This window comes from Cannabis sativa, chromosome 1 (assembly GCF_029168945.1).
Source record: "Cannabis sativa cultivar Pink pepper isolate KNU-18-1 chromosome 1, ASM2916894v1, whole genome shotgun sequence".
In the NCBI taxonomy this organism is placed as follows: Eukaryota; Viridiplantae; Streptophyta; class Magnoliopsida; order Rosales; family Cannabaceae; genus Cannabis; species Cannabis sativa.
In genome coordinates this window covers 28,376,059-28,398,351 of record NC_083601.1, presented here as the reverse complement: position 1 = coordinate 28,398,351, position 22,293 = coordinate 28,376,059, and the positions used below count along the sequence as shown (strand labels likewise).

Here is a 22,293-nt window from a genome sequence, read left to right as displayed (position 1 = left end):
GGAAGGCTCTTAAGTGTGAAAGCAACAGGTGAATGAGCCAAAGCTAATCACTCCCATGCACACGTCCCTTTCTCTCTCTCTCTCTCTATTCAAGCTACTAATATAGGATCAATTCCCACCGTACAATACATTATTATTATTTTCTTTCCTTTATGATATAACACAAGTGACCTAAAGTTCAACCTCTACAAATCTAAAAAATTATAATTTCCTTTCTTAGGGTGTGGGGATCCATAATTTCAAATTTAACAATCTAATTAAGTCTCAATTAAAATGTAATGACAATAAAATTGTTATTGTGGATTAATAACATAGCAGGTACGAATTACCAAATAATATATGTACCGGAGATATTAGAGGAGAGGGGTAGGCCATATAAAACGGAACATAAATATTAATATTAATATTATAATTATTAGTTATTGCATTTTCTGTGTCTGTGTCCATTTATTTCTGATGAGCTAGCTAGCTTGTCTCTTAACTATATGTTACCATAATAGCCAGGTATTGCAGCTCAAGTATCAAGAAGAAGATGAGATGAGATCCAAAAGAAGTTTTTTTAAAGTGTCCATCATCAAAATCCCAATACTACTTCTGATCGATGATCAGTCAATCCCATCAGTCAAATCAAATCAAACACCAACAAAGTGAGAGAAAAGGAGAGAGAAAGAGAAATAAAGAAAGAAAGAAAAGCAAGAAAACTGAGATAGAATAATAGATAAAGAGATAGATAGAGAGAGAGAGAGAGTGAGAGAGAAAGAGAGAGAGAAAGAGAGTTATCAGAATCAAGCAAAAGAAAAAATGTCGGCCTCGTCCGCTGCCTTTTCACCACCGGACCACCTCTCCCCTTCCGACCAGCTCTGTTACGTTTATTGCAATTTCTGCGATACTGTCCTCGCCGTAAGCATATATATATGTATAACTCATATATATACATATATATATGAACACCATTCTGTTTTTCTAAATTAATATTTTGTTTTGATTTTGTATAGGTTAGTGTTCCTTCGGAGAGTTTGTACAAGATTGTGACAGTGAGATGTGGTCACTGCAGCAACCTTCTTTCGGTCAACATGCGTGGACCGCTTCTTCCTGCTGCCCCCAATCAACTCCATTTCGGCCATGCTTTCTTCACTGCTCCTCAACATCTTCTGGTGATGATCAATAATTAACAATTTATGTATTATTAATTGGGCTTCAATTCCTTGATTTGTGTATTTATACCATTTTTCAAATTATTTAATTAATAAAATATTGTGATTTGTTTTTTAATTATGCACAGGAGGATATTCGGAGCCTCCCATCGAATAATAATCTTATGATGATGAATAATAATAATAATTATAATCATCATCATCAGCCAAACCCTAACGATTTGCTTATGCCAATTCGCGGAAGAGCTGAAGAGATCCCTAAACCTCCGGTTGTTAACAGACGTGAGATCTAATAATTCTATACTTTTTACATTAATTATCTAATTTTTAGGTTTTTTTTATGGTTTATATATTGTGCCGTTATATATGCTTGATATTTGTCGCTCTAGGCTCCTGCCTTAATTTGTTTGGTCATTTATTAAATTTGAAACAAAATGGCATTCCTGTTAAATCTAATCAATAGCCTTACTGACCGAATATGTGTAGAGGCTATATATATAGGTAGCTACCCTAATATATATGTATAGCTTCTTTTAGTCATACAGAAGAAAAATTTATTAAGCTTGGATCGAAAACATTGAACAACACAAGAACTATATATATATATCCTACTCAACAGTCAACACCTTAAGACCTAATATGTTTAATTTTTTTGGTCAACCTAGCTCAACTGTCAAAAGCCGCAAGAATCCCTAAAATTATCACAATCTATATATATTTTCCCTTCTCTACTTTTTTTTTTCTTTTTTGTGTGTGTTCAGTCTAACTGATCTGGAAAAGTACTCTCTTGGTTTCATGATTATAATTAATCTCAAAAGATCTTTGAATTGATTTAAGAATAAGACTTTTGTACTACCCGGCCCCTCTCTCTCTCTCTATATGTATATATATAATCATGGTCGATGGCAGATGTCACCTTTCATCTAAACAATCTAGAGAAATTCAAGTATATGTGAATGTAATTTTTACGATTTATATAAGAAAAAGGCTGGCTCTCTTTGAGAATATATATACTTCTAAAAAATGCTGCTTATATATATATATATATGATCATGTTTAATTCATTGGGCACTATATTATACTTGACTTAATTAGGGAAGATAGTGTCTATATATTTGATTGCTTACATATAAATATATGTATTAATGTATATATATTATAACACATCATGTATATGCTCCATCTTCAGCTCCGGAAAAGAGACAGAGGGTACCATCTGCTTACAACCGTTTCATTAAGTAAGTATATATTATAATAATTATTAACATATTACTAAAGCTATATCTGTTATATAAATTAACAATTAACCCAAGATCTATTTGTATATAACATAGAACACAATAGTAGTATATGATAATATAGTATGTGTACCTGATTGATCCATAGCAATTATCTCTGATTGATCCACAGCAGTTACTCCAATTTGATAGTGCAATACTATCAACTAAGTCTTCCTCCCTAGATCTCTAAATCAGAAGCAGTTTATTTTCTCTGATTATCAAAAGGTATACAATTGTGATGAGACAATATGTATTTATAGAGTTAGGGAGGGGACTTAGCTACAAAACCCTAGTTGGGCTGGGCTTGCTCATCAAAGGCTTCAGTCAACTAGAAAAGCCCACACTTCTGCTTCACCTAGACTTTACTCACAGATGCTAAGCCCATTAACAATTGATCACCAACAACATGGGCTAACACAGCAAAGAACTATCCAATCAACCCAAGTTTTAATAAAACCAATAAAACTTAATGTAAGCCCAAATAAAAGTCTAACATTCTCCCACTTGGGCTACATTGATTTTAATACATATATATTATATATCAAAATAATTTTGTTTGAAAACGACTCATGGGTTGAACAACAAGAAAACATTTGTGGCCACTTTAAAAACTGATAGTTCTCTGATAGCATCTCAACATACCGGTCCAATTTAACCTTTGATAATGAACTATGACAGTCATATTGTTTTTAGCTCAACAAAAGACATTCATAATCACAAATACCAAAGTATTAAATCGACATGGTCAATAAGTCTAGTAGTGTGGTAAGGAATTATGTTCAACATGTGATCAATTTAAAATAACATAATATCCTTATCAGTCCTCAATTTCAACGATACCGTGATGCTTAATAAATAAGCCAGTGAAATTAAACATACACCACTTAAAATAAGTAAGTGTCACTAAACTTGCTTAAAGAATTAAGCCAACAACATATCATTGTCAATAAGCAAATAAATTTAATAGACAATGATCACAACAATATGAACCACATGCTTTCAATTCAATCATTCTCGAGAATATAACAAAACATAATTGAAAACATATCCATTCAATAATAAAAAATATTGAAACATAAAATGTAGTTCATAACTTTATTCAGAAAATTATAAATAATAATTTCTGAAAACAAACAGAAAACAAAACTCCCACTAACCCAAAAGATCAAAAGATTCTAAAATGCCCATATTAACAACATGTTTATTAAACAGCACGGCACTTAACCCTTTGGTTAGAGGATCAGCTAACATCGACTCGGTCTTGCAATTTTCAATAACAATGTCTCCTTTCTTGACCAAGTCTCGACGAGTGAGATACTTTATTTCCATATGTTTAGAAGCACTACTAATCTTGTTATTCTTTGAAAAGAAAACAAGAAGATCATTATCACAATAGATTAGCATAGGTGTGGAAATAGAATCAACCACTCGTATCTCCGAAATAAAATTCTTCACACAAAGCTTGCAAAGATGCCCCATAACATGCAACAAACTCGCATACATAGTAGATGATGTGATCAAAGTACTCTTGACACTCTTCCAAGAAATAGCAGACTCGCCAAGGTGAAAATATAGCCAGAAGTTGACTTTAAATCATCTACACAACCACCAAAATCCGAATCTGAATAACCAACAACTCGAAGATTGTCAACATGCTTATACACAAGCATAAAACTCTTCGTTCTTTGCAAATATCTCAAAACTTTCTTGGCTGCAACCCAATGATCAAGACCAGGATCAGATAAATATCTCCCAAGAACATTGACTACGAAAGCTATGTCAGGTCGAGTGCAAACCTGAGCATACATCAAACTCCCTACTACACTTGCATAAGGGATGTTCTTCATTGCTCCTCTTTCCAAGTCGTTCTTAGGACATTGCTGCTTAGTGAACTTGTCCCCTTTCAGAATAGGAACGAACCGGCTTTACACAAATCCATGTTGAACCTTTTGAGCACACGATTAATGTAAGCTTCTTGAGATAAGCCAAGAACTTTTCGATTCCTGTCACGATGGATCTCAATCCCCAAAACATAGGATGCCTCTCCAAGATCTTTCATATCAAAATTGGAAGACGAAATTTTTGGTCTCATTTAGTAGTTGACAAATCACCGCTGCAAGTAAAATCTCATCTACGTAAAGAACAAGAAAAATATAACGACTCCCACTGATCTTCATATAAATACACTGATCAAACTTGTTCTCTACGAAACCAAACGATGTCACAACCTTGTCAAACTTCAAGTACCACTGGCGAGATGCCTGTTTGAGACCATAAATGGATCGTTTCAACTTGCAAACTAAGTGTTCTTTTCCATTCTCCTTGTAGCCTTCAGGTTGAGACATATAGACTTCCTCATTCAATTCTCCATTCGAAAAGCAGCTTTAACATCCATTTGATGCAACTCTAAATCAAAATGCGCAACTAAGGCCATAATAATTCGAATGAATCTTTAGTGGAAACAGTGAGAAAGTTTCAAAGTGTAATCAATACCTTCTCTTTGAGTAAAGCCTTGAGCCACTAAACGCGCTTTAAACCTTTCAATCTGTTCCTTTTTATCCCTTTTAGCCTTTAAAATCCACTTACAACCTATTGGTTTAAAACCATCAGGTAATAAAACTAGCTCCCATACACCATTTTTCTTCATGGAGTCGATCTCATCATCCGTAAAGCCGCTAACCATTTTGAAGATTGTGGACTATTAAGTGCTTCACTAAAAGTGACAGGATCCACAAAATGATCAATATCATATTCTCCTTCTCCAAGATAAACAAAATTATCATGACACTTTGTTGACTTCTTTTGTCTCTGAGATCTTCTTAGAGGAGGTACTTCTGAATAACTTCTCTTTGTTGATCATTGTTTTGAATAACATCTTCCACAACTGGAATTTCTTCAATAACAGGATTCTCATTAACAATAGGAGCTTCATCATTAATAGGCCCTTCATCAATAATAGGACCTTCATCATCTTCGATATCGGGAGCAATATATTCATCAACAATGGGAGCATTACCAACTGGAGTAGGATGGAGACTACTATTATCATCTCTTGAAAATGACATAGGAATACAAATTCCTTTAGAGGACTCCCCATTTCAAGAGATGTTGAAGGAATTTTCTCGCAACATCAAATTCCGTAAATTTAGCGATCGAGATTCAACAATTCGCGTACCACGAGTGGGACAGTAAAAGCGATAGCCTTTTGAGCGCATTGGATAACCAATGAAATAACAGCGATTTGTTCTCGGATCTAACTTTTTCAAATTAGGATCATAAATCTTTACTTCAAATTGACAACCCCATACTCGAAGATGATTAAGACTAGGCTTCCGCCTACCCATAACTCAAAAGTGGGTCTTGGGAACAGATTTACTGGGAACACGATTTAAAATATAAGTTGCATCATAAGTGCTTCACCCCATAAAAACTACGGGAAGATTTGTTCTACTCATCATACTTCTAACCATATCCATGAGAGTGCGATTTCTCCTTTCAGCAACGCCATTTTGCTCTGGTGAACCAGGCATAGTGTATTGAGCAACTATACCATTTTCTTGTAAGTACTCTGCAAAAAGCCCCATGTGTTGTCCAGATTCTGTATAACGACCATAATATTCTCCTCCACGATCAGAATGAACAACTTTGATGACTCTTCCTAATTGTTTCTCAACCTCATTTCGAAAAATTTTGAGTTTATCAAGGGCGTCAGATTTTTCTTTAATTAAATAGGTGAATCCATAACGAGAAAAATCATCAATAAAAGTGATAAAATACTTATTTCTGCACAACGTGGTGGAATAAGGACCACTGATGTCTGTGTGGATAATTTCCAATAAAGATTGACTGCGGTTTGCAGTCTTCTTTCTTGTTTTAGTCAATTTTCCACGAGTACAATCAACACAAGTATCCCAATCAGAAGCATCAAGAGGAGGAAGTATTTCAGATTTAATTAAACGATCAACCCTTTCTCTGGAAATATGACCCAATCTTTTGTGCCATAACAATAAGGATGTTTCCTTAATATGAGGTCTTTTACCCACAGTATTCACAACATTAAAAGAGGAATCTAAAGGAGCCAATGACAACTTGTAAAGACCATCAGAATAAAAGCAATTTCCAATAATTCGAGAGTCAAGCATAATGTCAACATTATCATTTGCAAAATGAAAAGAATATCCTTGTTTAACCAAAAGCGGAAGCGAAACTAAATTCCTTTTAAAAGTAGGAACATAAAAAGTATTGTTCAGAATAATCTTATCACGAGACTGTAATTCAAGAATAAATGTTCCAACATAGATAACGTCAACTCCAACATCATTGCCCACTTTAAGCTTGGACTCCCTCTCACTTGGCTTCCTGAGATCCCTTAGCCCCTGTAAGGAAGCAGAAACATGAACAGTAGCACCACTGTCTAACCACCAAGAATCAATAGGAACATCAACTAGATTAGATTCAAAACAAACACATGCCAATGGATTACCTGATTGTGCTTGTTTCTTTTCTAACCAAGTCTTAAATTTGTGACAGTCTGTTCTCCGATGCCCCAATTTTTCACAAAAGTAACACTTCACATTAGAGTATTTGGACTTTCCATTGTTATTCTTCTGTTTATTCTTATGCTCCTTACCATTACCATTCTGTTTAGTAGCACCATCATTTTTATTCTTGAATTTTCCTTTTCCTTTGTTGGGCTTGAGGTGAGAAACATAGTTAGCAGATTCATTCTTCTCCCTTTTAAGCTTGCTTTCTTCAGCTACACACTGAGAAATTAGATCGCTGATAGTCCATGTTTGATTGTAAGTGTTGTAGGCGTCTTGATAAGGTGAAAAGAGGCGGGAAGAGCATGAAGAGCTCGATGAATAATGAAAGAGTCAGGAAGAGGAATATTATGATCTTTTAACTTGGACTGAACATTCACCAATTTCAGAATAAAATCTCGCACTCCTTTTAATTCATCATACTTAATGGTTGTCATTTCATCCATAAGATGTCCAGCTTCAGCGTTTTCACCAGTGTCGTATAATTTTTCTACGCATTGAAAAACTCTTTGGCATTTGTAGTGTACGGCAAACCACTCAATAGATGTTCGGTGAATGGATCTTTTCATAGTAAGAAGACTAAGTCGACTTGACTTTTCCCATTGTGCATGATGAGTTCTCTCGGCGGTACATCTTGAGTCGATAAGATCGGCGGGTTTTTCTTCTCGTAGGCACAAGTCCATATCCATTATGCCTAAAGTAAATTCCACATCTCGTTTCCATGTCTTGTAGTTGGAAGCATTCAAAATATGGATGGAAGCATTATTGTTGTTCACAGAAAAGGAGACTGAAAAATTCAAAATTAAAACTTGAATAAGCAATATGAGCAATGTATTAGAAAATATTGTAGAATCAACTGGTCATTATAAACTCCCCTTTGGGGTGAGAATATAACACACACATGATTTACCTTCATGAAGTTAACAACAAAGAAAAAATACATATCATTTAAGAATTTTATTACCTTTGGGCAAATAAATTTCTTAAAAATATGTATTAATTCAAACAAAAAATAATAATAAATTTATATATTTAAATTATTACCTTTGGGCAAATAATTAAAATATATACATTTAATATTAACTCACTTCATGGAATGTGAACTAATATATGTAAATACTACCTTTGGGCAAGTAATTACACATATAGTCAACCAAAAATATAATATTTTCTTCAACATGTGAAATTTGGTGATAAAACAATCATTGAAAATTAATAATTTTCAACCAAATTTCCAAAAGAGATATATAATTGCTTTTATTATATTGATAAGCAAAAAATAAAGTGTCCACCATAACACATTATTTTTGTATCAAACAACCAAGTTTTATAACTTTAGAACAACAAATAATTAAAAGATGTGAATATAAGAAAATTGGTGGAGACTACATAGTCAAAACAAATTAAATAAGAGAGTGACTATGTTTTATGGAACGAGAAGAAACTCAAAAAATTTTCTATGATTGACAAATTTCGAAAAATCATCAAAAATTATTTTTAATAATTTTTTAACTGCATAATTATCATTAAAATAATAATAATTATTAAACGGAGTCAAAAAATTAATTAAAAATCATAGAAAAATCAGAAATTGAATTTTAAGCACGCTGGAAAAAAGAACGTCGAAAACCGATGCCCCACGACGCCGCACGCGCCCCCACGCGCCACCTGCGCGAGTGGGCGTCGCGGCTGGGCTGGGTCTTCTTCTTCCTGGGGCGGGTTCCAGTCGGGTCACGCGACCCGGTTCGGACTCCAGTCGGGTCTGCTTGTTTTTCCGGCCAAAAAACGACGAAAAGATGGGGATTTTGGATGGGTTTCGATTGGGAATCAATTTCTAGTTGATTTACACTATTAATTTCATGTATTAAAAAATAAATGGGTAGATTTATGGCTAAAATCAATCCCAAAATTGAAGAACACAAAAGAAAAAAAAATTGTAATGCTAATCTTAGTTTAAATCCGAAATTAATTATGTAGGAACAATCTTAAACAATTGATAATGACAAATCTATCATCAATTTTAGATCAAAAACCGTAAAATCAAAACACACAAATTATAATTTCATATTATAATTATATAAACCCTAAAACTTTAAATTAAAATTCTCTTAATATAGACTATGAATTCAAACATATAATATATCAATTGAAAGAGAATTTAACGATCAATAAAATCCCTAAAGTTTTAAGATTTATAAACAAAAAATTACACATAAAATAATAACGAAATTAATATGAAATTATGGATAATTAATATATACAAATTAATTATACTAATTATAGGTTCTAAATCATATACAATAGGCAATCTGATACCACATGTTATATAAATTAACAATTAACCCAAGATCTATTTGTATATAACATAGAACACAATAGTAGTATATGATAATATAGTATGTGTACCTGATTGATCCATAGCAATTATCTCTGATTGATCCACAGCAGTTACTCCAATTTGATAGTGCAATACTATCAACTAAGTCTTCCTCCCTAGATCTCTAAATCAGAAGCAGTTTATTTTCTCTGATTATCAAAAGGTATACAATTGTGATGAGACAATATGTATTTATAGAGTTAGGGAGGGGACTTAGCTACAAAACCCTAGTTGGGCTGGGCCTGCTCATCAAAGGCTTCAGTCAACTAGAAAAGCCCACACTTCTGCTTCACCTAGACTTTACTCACAGATGCTAAGCCCATTAACAATTGATCACCAACAACATGGGCTAACACAGCAAAGAACTATCCAATCAACCCAAGTTTTAATAAAACCAATAAAACTTAATGTAAGCCCAAATAAAAGTCTAACAATATCTCCATATGTATCTCCTAATTTACTTTTTCCATCAAATAATATATGATGAGAACAAAAATTATTAGTTAATGTTTTAATTCTCTTCCTACATAGAGATCGATATAGCTTGATCGAAAGTTATTTATATGTCAGAATAAGTAAAAGAAATGGTTGTGCAATATTGTAATTAATTAACTCATATTAAGTACTAAATGTTGTAATCCCCGGCTGTACCTTATCATATCGTGTATACTATATATAAATATAAATATATATATATATGTTTTAAGGATATTATTGTCTTGTGCAGAGATGAGATCCAACGTATCAAAGCTGGAAATCCAGATATAAGCCACAGAGAGGCCTTTAGTGCTGCTGCAAAGAATGTGAGACAATTGATTCACCATTACTTAATTAATTAAAACATATAACTAATAGCCATGATTAATTATACATATATATAATATCTAGTTGGTAATATTTTCCATGGATCGTTTTTTATCATTGTGTTAATTTGTTGGATCAGTCTCTAGCTCTATGTATATATATAGCTTGGATTTATTTCTGGTTTGGTATTGTTTCAGTGGGCCCATTATCCTCATATCCATCTCGGACTAATGCCTGATCAACCCGTGAAGAAGCCAGTTATACGCCAGCAGGTATTTACAAAACCCTAAACTATATATATATATACACAAAATATCTGCAATATATTTTTAAAAATTATTGGTTAAGAAATCACTAACAATTTATAGTCACTTTTAGTATTTTTGGTACTGTTTTTTCCACATGATGATATGGTGGATAATGTAGTCAGATAGATGGTCTGGATGAATCTTCTACAAATATTTAGAAAATTTCACCATTATCAGAATTCAAATATATTTTTATTAGTGTGTGTAACACATTATATATTTGAATGATAATTTCAGTTCTAATTATTTGAATTTCTTGACAACTTGTAGAAAATCTTCTATGTGTGTAACCATGTTATATACTGTCAATCATGCATGTCAAAAAAATAATTTATATTGATATATTTTTAAATTAATTAAGTGTTGTTTATAATGTGCAACTATGGACATTTTTCAGGATGGTGACGACATGCTTATGAAAGATGGATTTTTCAGTACTACTCCTCCTGCTGCCAACGTTGGCGTCTCTCCCTACTAATTATATGCATGTCTCTAAGTATAAAAACCTTAGAGCTTTCTTTTAATTTGGTATTTAACTAAAGATACTACTGTAACTTGTACTACTACTGATGATATTATTAGCTTTCTTCTTTACTGGTACAACTATTGTCTTTCTTGCTATCTTATAATTATATATTATAACCGTTAATTTCAGTACAACACTCTTACAATCATCAATGTTTGAGCCACGCACACCTATTTACCGTTTAAGTTTCAATATATATACTTATTTATCGACTTTACATCAGATATTGATAAATAATAATTGCGTGCGTACTATACAAATATATTATATGTCTTATTGTACATTTAGCCATGCATGTTTGTGTCCCAACTACAAAAATGCAAAATTTTATGATAATTAAGTTTACTAACAAAGGGAGATCGATATGGGAAAAACAAAATGCAGTTCACCCAACTGGCAATAATTTACATATACATTTTAGGGGCTCTTAAACAAAGAGCGTTGTGTTCATGGCTGTGTCCAACACCAAATATATGAGGTGATTCTTACAAGTGGTTACATATATTGTGATGTTAAATATCTTTTATTTATAAAATGAAAATTTAAGGAGTCTTAATATTAGAAATTTAATAAGACAAGTTTTAGAAAGAAAACGGTATTCAGGTTTCTAATTATAAATCTCAGCTCAAAGATGAGTGCGATGATGCATTTCTTTACACATAGAGGTTAGATACAAGAGATTGCCACTAGGCATAATCATGGGCACAAAATATTATGAAACTTTGGGAATATTCTAGATACGAAGATAAACTAATTAAGCTGGAGCAATATTAATTCTAGTTTTACACTCTAATGTCGCCACAACACCACCTCTCAAACACTAGGGGTGATGATGTTACACCACGTTTGGATAGGAGCAGCTGGAACCCAGAGGGTGGTAAGGCCCTTGTAAGACAATCCCCTATTTGATTTGAGGAAGGAATATTATCGCACTTGAAGTTCTTTCTTCAATGTTTTACCATGAACAAAATATTTGTCTATCTCAATGCGTTTTGTGCGTGCGTAATACATTAGATTGGATGCTAAAGTACTATGCACTCACATTATTACACCAAGTAATGGAGGTAGTTGGTAAAGGAAAGTTTAGCTCTTTAAGTAGAGATTCAATTCAACTCAGGTCATTTTTGCAGCAACATGGGCAAGAGTCCTGTATTTCTGTGTTGATCTCGATAGGATCTTGATACAACTGCTTGTTTCTTCAAGACTAGGATATCACCAAGGTAAACATAGCCTCCAACAGACATTCTGTCATCTATGCTTATACCACAATCTTCATCATAGTACCTTGTAATGGCAAGCTTGTCACTATAGCAGGTATGAAGACCGTTACTCATTGTTCCTTTGAGGTATCAAGATTCGTTAAGTTGCTCTCCAAAGAACTGGTGTAGGAGCTTTGAGGAATTGACTTAACTTGTTAACTACAAAGCTAATATCTGATCATGTGTGAGTTACAAGGTTCGAACACAAGCTGTAACACTTGGATTTACTCCTTGGGAGGAACTGGAGGCTTTGTCTTTATTGCTTGAAGATGAAGCTCAGATGGAGTACAAGTATGGACAAGAACAACACTAAATGGAGTCTCCTACTGAAAATAGGTTCACTTGATAATCATGAGTTATAAACTCTCATGCTCTTTACAACAATAAACACTCTCAGCACCAAAAGAATACCAAAGTGGTCTAGACCATTACAAAGTGTACAAGAACCAACCAACTTAACTGAATTAACTAACAAATTCAACTATCAAAAGTGTCCAAAAAAAATCACTTGCACCAATGAATAAACCCCACAGTTAATATTTAAAAATGAAAGTTTTTAGTAATTACATAGTATAATTACACTCAAATTTAATGGAACTATAAAAATTGGAGAGTGTAATTGGAATTTATCAATTACCTTTAATTATACAATTATATGGTCAAACAATCATATTTTTTTTTTTAGGGACCAATCAAAAATATTAAATTATATAATTACTTCTTGGTACACTTTGGTTTTCTAAACGCATATGTAAAAATGTTGTAGTAGATATGGTAGTTAAATTTGTGAAGTTATCGGATTAAATTTAAAATATGGTATCTAATTACATATTTAAATTACCCGTTAATATTTATAAAAGTCTTTCATAACAAAAAAAAAAAATCTATACACGAGTCAATTTAATCTTATTCCCTCTTATTCTATAGTCAATTTAATTCTAATTTTTTCTTTCCTTTTGTTTTTTTTAATTTTTTATTTATTTATTTTTATTTTTTTGGGTAAGGATTCTACCTCTGTGTACATATTAATAAAAAAAATGCTCGCTTCAGTTATATACTATTTATATTAAATAGTATCTTTTGTTATAGTAGATATAATTTTCACAGTTAATATTGTAATATATTTGATTCTAATTCTACACTTGCCTTAGTCATAGATATTGATTAGTTTGTTATAGAATGTAAGGTGAAACATCTAAACAAGAAAAAGAGTCCATTCCGCTCATAAAAGCTTCTTTTGAGATATAGTTACAAGGCCTACTTTGGGCAGACCCCTAGAAGCCCAATCTGTCAAGCTAATACCAATTTTATTCTGCTATCCAAAAATGAAGGTTAATTACCAATTTTTTTCCCCGAATTTTGACATATACCAAATTATGCCTTTAAACTTTTTTGGCCGTTAAAGATCTCCCCTGAACTATTGAGATTGTTAGATTTAAGGACTTTTGTCTAATTTCATTCAATTTTACTGTTTCAGTGATTGTTTATGTACTAAACCATCATTTCCAAACTTTGATATCTACCAAATCGTGCCCCTCAAATTTTGATATGTACTAAATAATGCTCCCTGAACTTTCATCCATGTTAGAATTTTTTTACTAAAGTTAGACAAAAATCTTTAAATTTAACAATCTTAATAGTTCAGGGAGAATTTTTAACGATCAAAAAAGTTAAAAATTGCTAATTAGCCAAAAATGAATCCTGGAATAAAGAGGGAAACAAATAAAATATGTAAATTTATCAACAACAAAAAAATGTGTAAAACTTGACTCAAAAAAAAAAAATGTGTAAAACCTACCAAAAGTATAAATTACAACAGTATTTGCCATTTGGTTTTAAAATTAGAATAACAAACAAAAACAAAAAAAAAAAAAAGACAAAGAAAACAAATTAATTAAATGTAATTTAGTAGTGGTTAGCCAGTACAAAGAATATGATTTTAAATAAGAAATTCACCAATTTTAAACCATTAATTACCAACCCACCTAATTAAGATAAATTTGTGCTATTTTCAGAATACCATTAATTGCATTAATGATAATGAAATTCAGAAATGTGTACTTCTAATATTAATAATGGTCCATTGAACTCTAGCAATTCTACTCCAAAGATTCCAATCCAATACAGCACTCTACTATAGTACTATACCTAATATTCATTGGACATCTTGTATAATTTTTTTCAACCAACAACCACAAGTCACTAAACCAGCAATCACAGTTGGAATTACAAGCAAGCAAACTTGAAATCTGACCCCATACCAGAAAGAAAGGGATCAAATAATATAGAAGATTGTTTTGAAAAAAATCCAATCTAACATGTTATCAAAACTCAACATGGGCTCCCTAGTTTTAGAAAATAATCACTATCCACAGCCTTGGAAAGAAGAATAATAATGACCTTTAAAAATTATAGACCGACAAATTGTCTAACTAAATCTTTGTACTAGTGATCAAATAAGTTGCACTATAATATGATGATGACATTTGTTATCATTATTTTATTTTATTTTAGTTTTAGATACAAATTAATTTGCTAGCCTTAAGTGGTCTCACAAAGAGCAGACAAGAGCCCAGAGCTGGGATACCATTTACCTTTATTTATATGTATATGTAATATGTATATTATGGATAGTAAACGACAAAGTGAAGATACTATTTAGTGGGGATTCAGAATATTGTTCCAAGGGAAGAAAAAAATCCATCAGAAAAGGATACAAATAGCCTGGTATTTAAAAGCCCTTTTATCATATTGTTCCATTATGATCACCAACTAATACTAAACCTTTCATGACCATTATCAGAATATATAGTCAACAAACAGGGGCCTTATTTACAGAGAATCAAATTGTGTAGTCCACTCTCGAGGCACATCTCATCATATTCTGCCACTCATTCCAGCTTTATTGAGGTTAAAAGAGAAAAGATTGTTTGATACCAAGCATGAAAGATAAGTTGATCACAATCAAATTATACAGAATTGAAAGATCTATTTGCTATAATTTTATTGAACAAAAACCCAAATGGGCAAAATCTAAACAACACCATCAGTCCTCACAGTAAGATTATATGGTACAATCTAAAATAAATCACTAGCTAAGAACATAGCATATCTCAAACAACACTTCACAATTTGGAGTCAAAAGGCTACTATATTTGTTAAAGCAACTGATTAACATGTCATACACAATTTCTCGATGTATTTGTGTTAGAAGAACTCAAAAGGAAAAAAAGATGTATACAGTTATCTTTACACAGGATTAAGAAGAAGGGGGGAAAACTGCCATATAGAAAAAACAAAAAACAATTCACAAACCAGAAATCATAAATTCTATTTCTATATTTACCATATATCACAGAAAGTGAGCTATAGTAGGTTCTTTCAAGTTGGGGGCATACGTAAAGACATTTCCACTCTTCACTTCAAAGAGCTTATATCTCACTCACCATTGCATTTCAATCCTGCTAAGTAAACCTGAGATTGAATGACTGTTCGTCCGATTTTAAAACCCGGAACAACTGTGAAGCCTACCTTTGCCTTCGATTTTGGCAACAATAATCGCTTGGTGACATCTTCCATGTATACCATCGAAAAATCTACACCTCTTTCCACTTGAAATATCTCAACTACAGGATCAAACGAAAAGGCCAACTTGTGTAACGTCCATATTGAGCTTGCCATGTTTACATAGGCCTCATAGAACACACTCAATGATCTCCATGAGTTTAACACTACCTCTTTTCTATCCATATCACTGAATATCGAAGACTCCATGGTGGGGTGGATAATCTCTTGATACTTGTTCTCACAAAATCTAGAAAATTCGCAATTTCGGTCCCTACTCAGCAATTCCATTGGATTGCTTGATACATGTTCGAGTAATTGCTTCAGTGAAGAACCTTTTTTATCTAAATCAGAATCATTCCCAATATGGCCATTAGAATAATCTCCATTGTTCTCAGACAAGCCAAAGCATTTGGAGTTAAAATTCCTGAACATTCCCATACAAACATAGGAAAAATATGCATAACGATTATGAGTTTTCTTAGCATAATCAATATTGGGATGAACCAAATTTGCTGCCAAATCCAAATCCCACCCAGCTCCCCTCATCAACTCAATCAAAATCTTAGTAAATTTATGAGTTAAACTACAAGCATCATGTAAGACAGAATCAAAAACTTTCAGAGATAACAAAACCTCACGAGACGAATTCAAATTACCCGATAATCTCTTTGATAACATGGAATTAGAATTGTGAATCTCATCTAACTTTTTCCTTAGCGCCATAACTTCGTTGTCTTTTTGATCCATCTCTTCTTGTAACCGGTCTGAAACGGTTCCGAGTACCCGAAGCTTGCTCTGGTTCTCCTCAACCTGGGCTTCCAAGCAAGACCCAATGGGCAAATCAGTCTGGAACTCAGGACATCTACAGAAATCGACATAGAAACGTTTGAATTCAGAGAGCCTCTGAAGATGAGAGACGAGAGCTCGATCAGCAGCTTTGATATTCTCTTCAACAAAGGGGACATGGGCGGTCTGTAATTGAAGGTAAGATGCCTCGAAAGAAGAAACCGTAGCGAAAATCGACGAAATCAAGGTCTGAGTCAATTGGGTATTGATGGGTCTGATCTGAGTCTGGCTCAAAGACCTCGTTCTTGCGAATTCGCCATGCTTCTTCAACTGGGTCTCGTCCGAAACAGACTTAGTGAGCTTCGGTTGCGACGGAGTGAAGTCGAAAGCCGAGTCGGGTTTAATAACGACAACTTTCTGGTCAGTAATTACCTCTTCGGCAGAGTCGAGGAGTGAGAAGCCATCAGCATCTTCCCCTGCTTCTTCGTCGGCGAAGAATTCGAAGGTCTTGGCTTTGAAAGCGAGAGCGAATTTCTGAAACATTTCAGAGATTTGTGGCGGTCTTGACGAACCATCTATTTCGGCCATTTCTTTTCTTTTCTTTTTTTTCCTTTTATATACTTTTTTTTTCACTCTGCGAAAAGAAAATTACAAAACAAAATGCAGAGAAGGAATAATAACGAGAAGAAGAAGAGAATTCGTGGGCTTTACTTCTTCTTCTTCTTCGTCTTCAGCTAAGGAAGTGCTTTGGATGTCTTGGAAGGAAGGTATTGGTGTTCTTCTTCGCTGCAATTTTCCTTTTTCTTTTTTTAATTTTAATTTTGATTTTAATTCTTAATTCTTATTCTATTTGATTCAACTCAGCTCTCCTAGTTATGCTGACTTTTTTTATTTATTATTTTTTTAATATTAGCAACGGTAATAAGGAAAATACTAGAATGACATGGTGAGGAGTCAATTTGTATGACCGACTTAGTGGTAGGTATACAGTGTATGCACTGAGTCTGATACACACCTGAAACTGATTACCACGTATGACATCCACTCTCAATTCCATTGGCAAATCTTCTCCAATGAAAAAATGTAAAAAAATATACAATATTAAGCACAAATTAAAAGTTTGTGATATATTTACTCTAATATTAGGGAAAGATTCAATTTAAGGTGTCTTAAGCGCTATAAGATAAGATAATACTGTTATTATTATATTTTAATATTAAATATCACACATTTTAATTTATTAATTAATATGAGAAATTGTTAAATAACTATAAAATGACACATCGATGTAGTGTTTGTTGGGTACATTAAGCGCATCTCTTAGAAGACAGTATTAATAGTTGCTAAAATACACACATCAACTTAAAAAAAAAAATCATTTTCTATTTCATCCACATAAGATTTGTCACATTTTTTTTTAAAAAAAAATAACTTTAAAAATTGTCCACTTAGTCAAATATCACATTAAATTAAAGACATTTTTTAGAACAAAATTAAAAACTTTCTAAGTAAAAATTTAAAAAAAAAAATGCCATGGGGTCATTGTATGTATTAAGCCACACTTCACTGAAAATTGATCTTGGAAGACCACATTGTATATATGGCAAGACAACTTCAATAGGCATCCCCAATTAAAAATGCTCTAAATGCCAAATAATAATGCTGTAATTTTTAATATTTTGCTCCAATACACAATTGTAAAACTTAATACAAAATTTAATATTTTAATTGAAAGTACAAAAAAATTAATAATTTTATCATTAATTTTGTTATTTTTATTATGTAAAACAATAAAAATAAGAATATAAATAATTCATAATTAATGCTATAGCTAAAAAATTCTAAGGTCAACTTCAATAGTAAAAACTAAATTTAGTGTTTAACAAACACTAAGAAAGTACTTTTTCACCCCTCACTTCCACATATGTCAAATAGGTTTATGTTGCGATATTTTTGCACACGCAAGTGTACGTATCGTTTAAAGTAGTAGACTCACTAGGAGTGAGGTCGATCCCACAGGGAGTGTAGTTAAGTACGTTAAAATTAAACTTTTACTTCTATTAGGTTAAATAAAAAATAAAGAAAGAATTAAGAATAAGAAACTAGTAAGAAACAATTATACAAGAAAATTGAAAGTTAATAAAAATTAGGGTTTCGATTTCAATTGTTTTTATTGGATATGGCCTAATATGATTATTTTCCTAATATTAATTTCTATGCAATAGCAGGTTTACTAAACTAATTTATAGCCTTCTCAGATATATAAATCTCAATTACATGCAAACTTTCTACTCTCGTGATAAATTTAACATGCAACAGGCATTAAACACAGAAACCCTATAAGCTATCTAAACCATATAGGTACTCTCGTCCTATATCGAAATTCAGTTCTATTCTACTATAGCATATTTGACACTCACTTCTCAGATCTCGCATCAAAATCATAGACAGATAATTGGTGATCAAGCAATTAAAAGTAGTTAAGCACAAATAAAATAGAATACATAGAAATTAGGGGGAAAATAACTCATATTAAAACCATAAACAATGTCAAACAATATCCACCTAACCCTAATAAAGTGTTTAGTTACTCATGTTCATTGAAGCACAATTACACATATTAACTTTAAGAAAAGAGATGAAAATAGAGAAGAGAAGAAGAGAAGAATGATGAAAACCCTGAGAAGTATGCCTCCAATTTTTCAGTTGATCTCTCCACTCTGTATCTGAATTCTCTCTTTTTTTCTCTCTGAAATTTGCTTGATGAAATCAACTCTCTTCTGCTCTTTATATAGGCATTCAGGGCCTAAAAAGATGGAAAAACGCACATGTTAAATGCCTATTCGAACTAGGAAACCCCCAACACCCACGTGAGATAAAAATACGATTTTTGTGCTGTTTAGGGAGGCGGGCCGCGGCATGCTAAATCCATGCCGCGGCCCGTGTTGGAAGCGATTTTTCTGTTGCATCGACTGATAGTATTTTGGCCATAACTCTCTCAATATTGCTCGGAATGGGATGATTCAAGATGTTCCGGAAAGATAAAAGAGAGAGCTAGAACTTTTATGTTTTGACTTTTTCCAAAATCCAATCAGAAGACAGTTGAATTCAGGCTTGAAGTTTCAGCTTTATTTTCTTGCACAGTTTTCTCTATTTTAAATATCATGATATTTTTATCTTTTTCCCATCTTTTTCTCTGATATTTTTCTAATCTTCTTCTATTTTAAATCTGCAAAAATAAAAGATAACAAGCGTAAAAATGCTCCAAACACGATTAAAACTCAATTAAAAATATACTAAACTTAATCTAAAATTAATACTAAAAATAACCTAACAAATTTCCCCAAACTAAGCTTTTACTGGTCCTCGAGTAAAACACTAAACAAACATTCAACAAGTCAATCTCCAAAACATGAGTAATTTTCAAGTAGCTTCAATAACATGATTATGAAAAAAATTCACTTATGTATATAATCCAGAATTTTAGTTCAATTACACCCCTGACAGATTTTAATTTATTTTCATTTAGCTCGTGAAACCATAGAATGCAATTAACTAACAATTAAACCACTTTATGCATGCCAATTACAATCATCAATCCACTAACCCAAAATTCCATATGCTTGCAATACTTACTATTCTCCACTAATATAGATTAATGCACAACTAAGAATCAGAAGGTCTTTCTAGGCTTGTAATGTTAGGCTTAGGGTAAAGGTAGTTGAAATGATCATTTAGGCTTGTCTATACCATAAGCTTCTCCAATCATGTCTCCCAAAATATTTTTCACACAATCCCAATACCCCTTTTTCTAATTACTTGAGAGATATTTAATTTTTTTTCAACAAAATTGTAACAACTTTATATTTATTTTTTCTTTTTTTCTAGATTTGACACTGATTGTCAGATTTTTCTTTTCTTTTCTTTTTTCAAGTTGTTTCCAATCAATTTTTTTTATATTCTCTCAATTTTCACACCTTTTCCACACACATACAACAAACTTTCCATCAAAATTCCCCCAAACTAAAGATCTACTTATGGTATGGTTAGGGTTAAATTGGGTTAATCTTTTTAGGCTCAATATGTGTAGAACAAATAATAGGTTAAGGCTCAAAAAAGGGTAACTAGGATAAAATTACATGGATGGTTTGAAAGGCACAATCGATCCAAAAAAAATGCCTAAATCACTTTCCTAGTCATGCATAATTTATTATTTCGCCTCAAATAGCAAGCAAGCAAGTTCTAGAATTTTCCAAGCAACTTTCCACATGTCAAATTTAGCATACATAAATCAATTCAATTACTAGAAAATTAGCTAATATGATTCTATGTTCTTTTAAGGCACAAAATTAAAATTAGTCAAGAGTATAACATCACCAAGCACACGGATTTTTCGAAAAAAATAAATAAACTTTTCAAATCATGCTATCTACCTACTTTTAGATTGACTCATATTAAGAAAATTGACTCAAAACAATAAAAACTAAAAACTAAAAATTAAAAGACATCAAACTCAAAATAAAATAATAATAAAAAAAAACTCAAAATAAAAATAAAAATTAAGTCACCCCCCAAACTAAAGTGACACATTGTCCCAAATGTGACATTAAAGAAAAAGGAAAGGAAACTTACCTGAGTGCCACATCAACAAGCGGTTGACGCCCATAATAAGCGTCATGCAAGACAACTTGAAAATTATTGTTGTACTTGCCTTTAAGCTTGGCAAGCGATGAGTTTGAACAAAAGTCAGCACCAACAACATAAGACTTTGGATGATGAGCTTGGGGAGAAGCCTTTTGTAGCTTGCAGAGGATATAATATGGTGTTGATGAAATATATGGATTCATTGGTGGTTTATTAGTCAATATCATTGATGAAGTTGAATCAATGATGTCATGTTCTTCCTTATCCTCCAATGTCACAGTATCTACACTTTCATCTAACAACCCTTCTTCTTGTTGCTCACTCTCCACTTGGCTATCCATACCCTTGCTTGTGATTTCATATTCAATGAGTTCTTCTTCACAAGGATCTTGATCTTCAATTGTAGGCTCATTGTCTTCCTTGTATTCAACTAATGACCCTTCTTCATTGTAGCAATAACTCTCATAACTTTCATTATTGGAGTTATTACCTTCTGAATCACGAGCCACTAAATTATCACATAAGGATCTCACCATGTCTGTTAAGCGATTAATCTCTCCTGGAAGTGATTGCATAAGTGCTAGTAGTTGTTCCTCTTTTTCAGATTGTTGAGATGATTTTGGGCAATAAGGTGGGTATTGGTGACTCCAACCCTGAAGTGATGGATCCCAATGCCAGTCATAATCAAAATCTGCCATATTATTCAATAGATCGATTACGTCATAGCCTCTCATTAATAGAGGCGCTCCAGTTGCCTCTGCTCCATAATCAACCCAACTTCTTGTTTCATCGTTAAGTCCGTTATAAAATAGCCACGTAAAACACCCACTTGAGAAAGTGGGATAACATCTCTCTCCATACTCTTTAAATCTCCTCCAAGTAGAATAGAATGGCTCATTGTGTTGTTGGGCAAAATCCTCAAGATATAGCATCTGGATTTGTCTTGCAGGTCAAACTCATTAGTAAAACATTAGTAAAATTAAAAAAAAAATAAAACTAAATTAGTACTAAAAAGATAAAAATTTGAAACAACAAAATTAATACTAA

General features: G+C 32.5%; 2 protein-coding genes across 2 annotated transcripts; one reads left to right on the top strand and one right to left on the bottom strand.

Moving 5' to 3' along the window:
• Positions 1-331: 331 nt before the first annotated feature.
• LOC115704995 (axial regulator YABBY 1) lies at positions 332-11,118 on the top strand. Its single transcript, XM_030632219.2, has 7 exons — positions 332-900; positions 996-1,154; positions 1,283-1,436; positions 2,344-2,392; positions 10,080-10,155; positions 10,354-10,428; positions 10,862-11,118. Exons 1-7 carry the CDS (start codon positions 802-804, stop codon positions 10,940-10,942), a joined length of 693 nt encoding a protein of 230 aa, XP_030488079.2. The 5' UTR covers positions 332-801; the 3' UTR covers positions 10,943-11,118.
• Positions 11,119-15,380: 4,262 nt separating this feature from the next.
• On the bottom strand, positions 15,381-17,535 carry LOC115708198 (protein GRAVITROPIC IN THE LIGHT 1). The gene has a single exon (XM_030636408.2). The coding sequence runs from the start codon at positions 17,188-17,190 to the stop codon at positions 15,688-15,690; it is 1,503 nt and encodes a 500-aa protein (XP_030492268.1). The 5' UTR covers positions 17,191-17,535; the 3' UTR covers positions 15,381-15,687.
• Between the last annotated feature and the right edge of the window lie 4,758 nt (positions 17,536-22,293).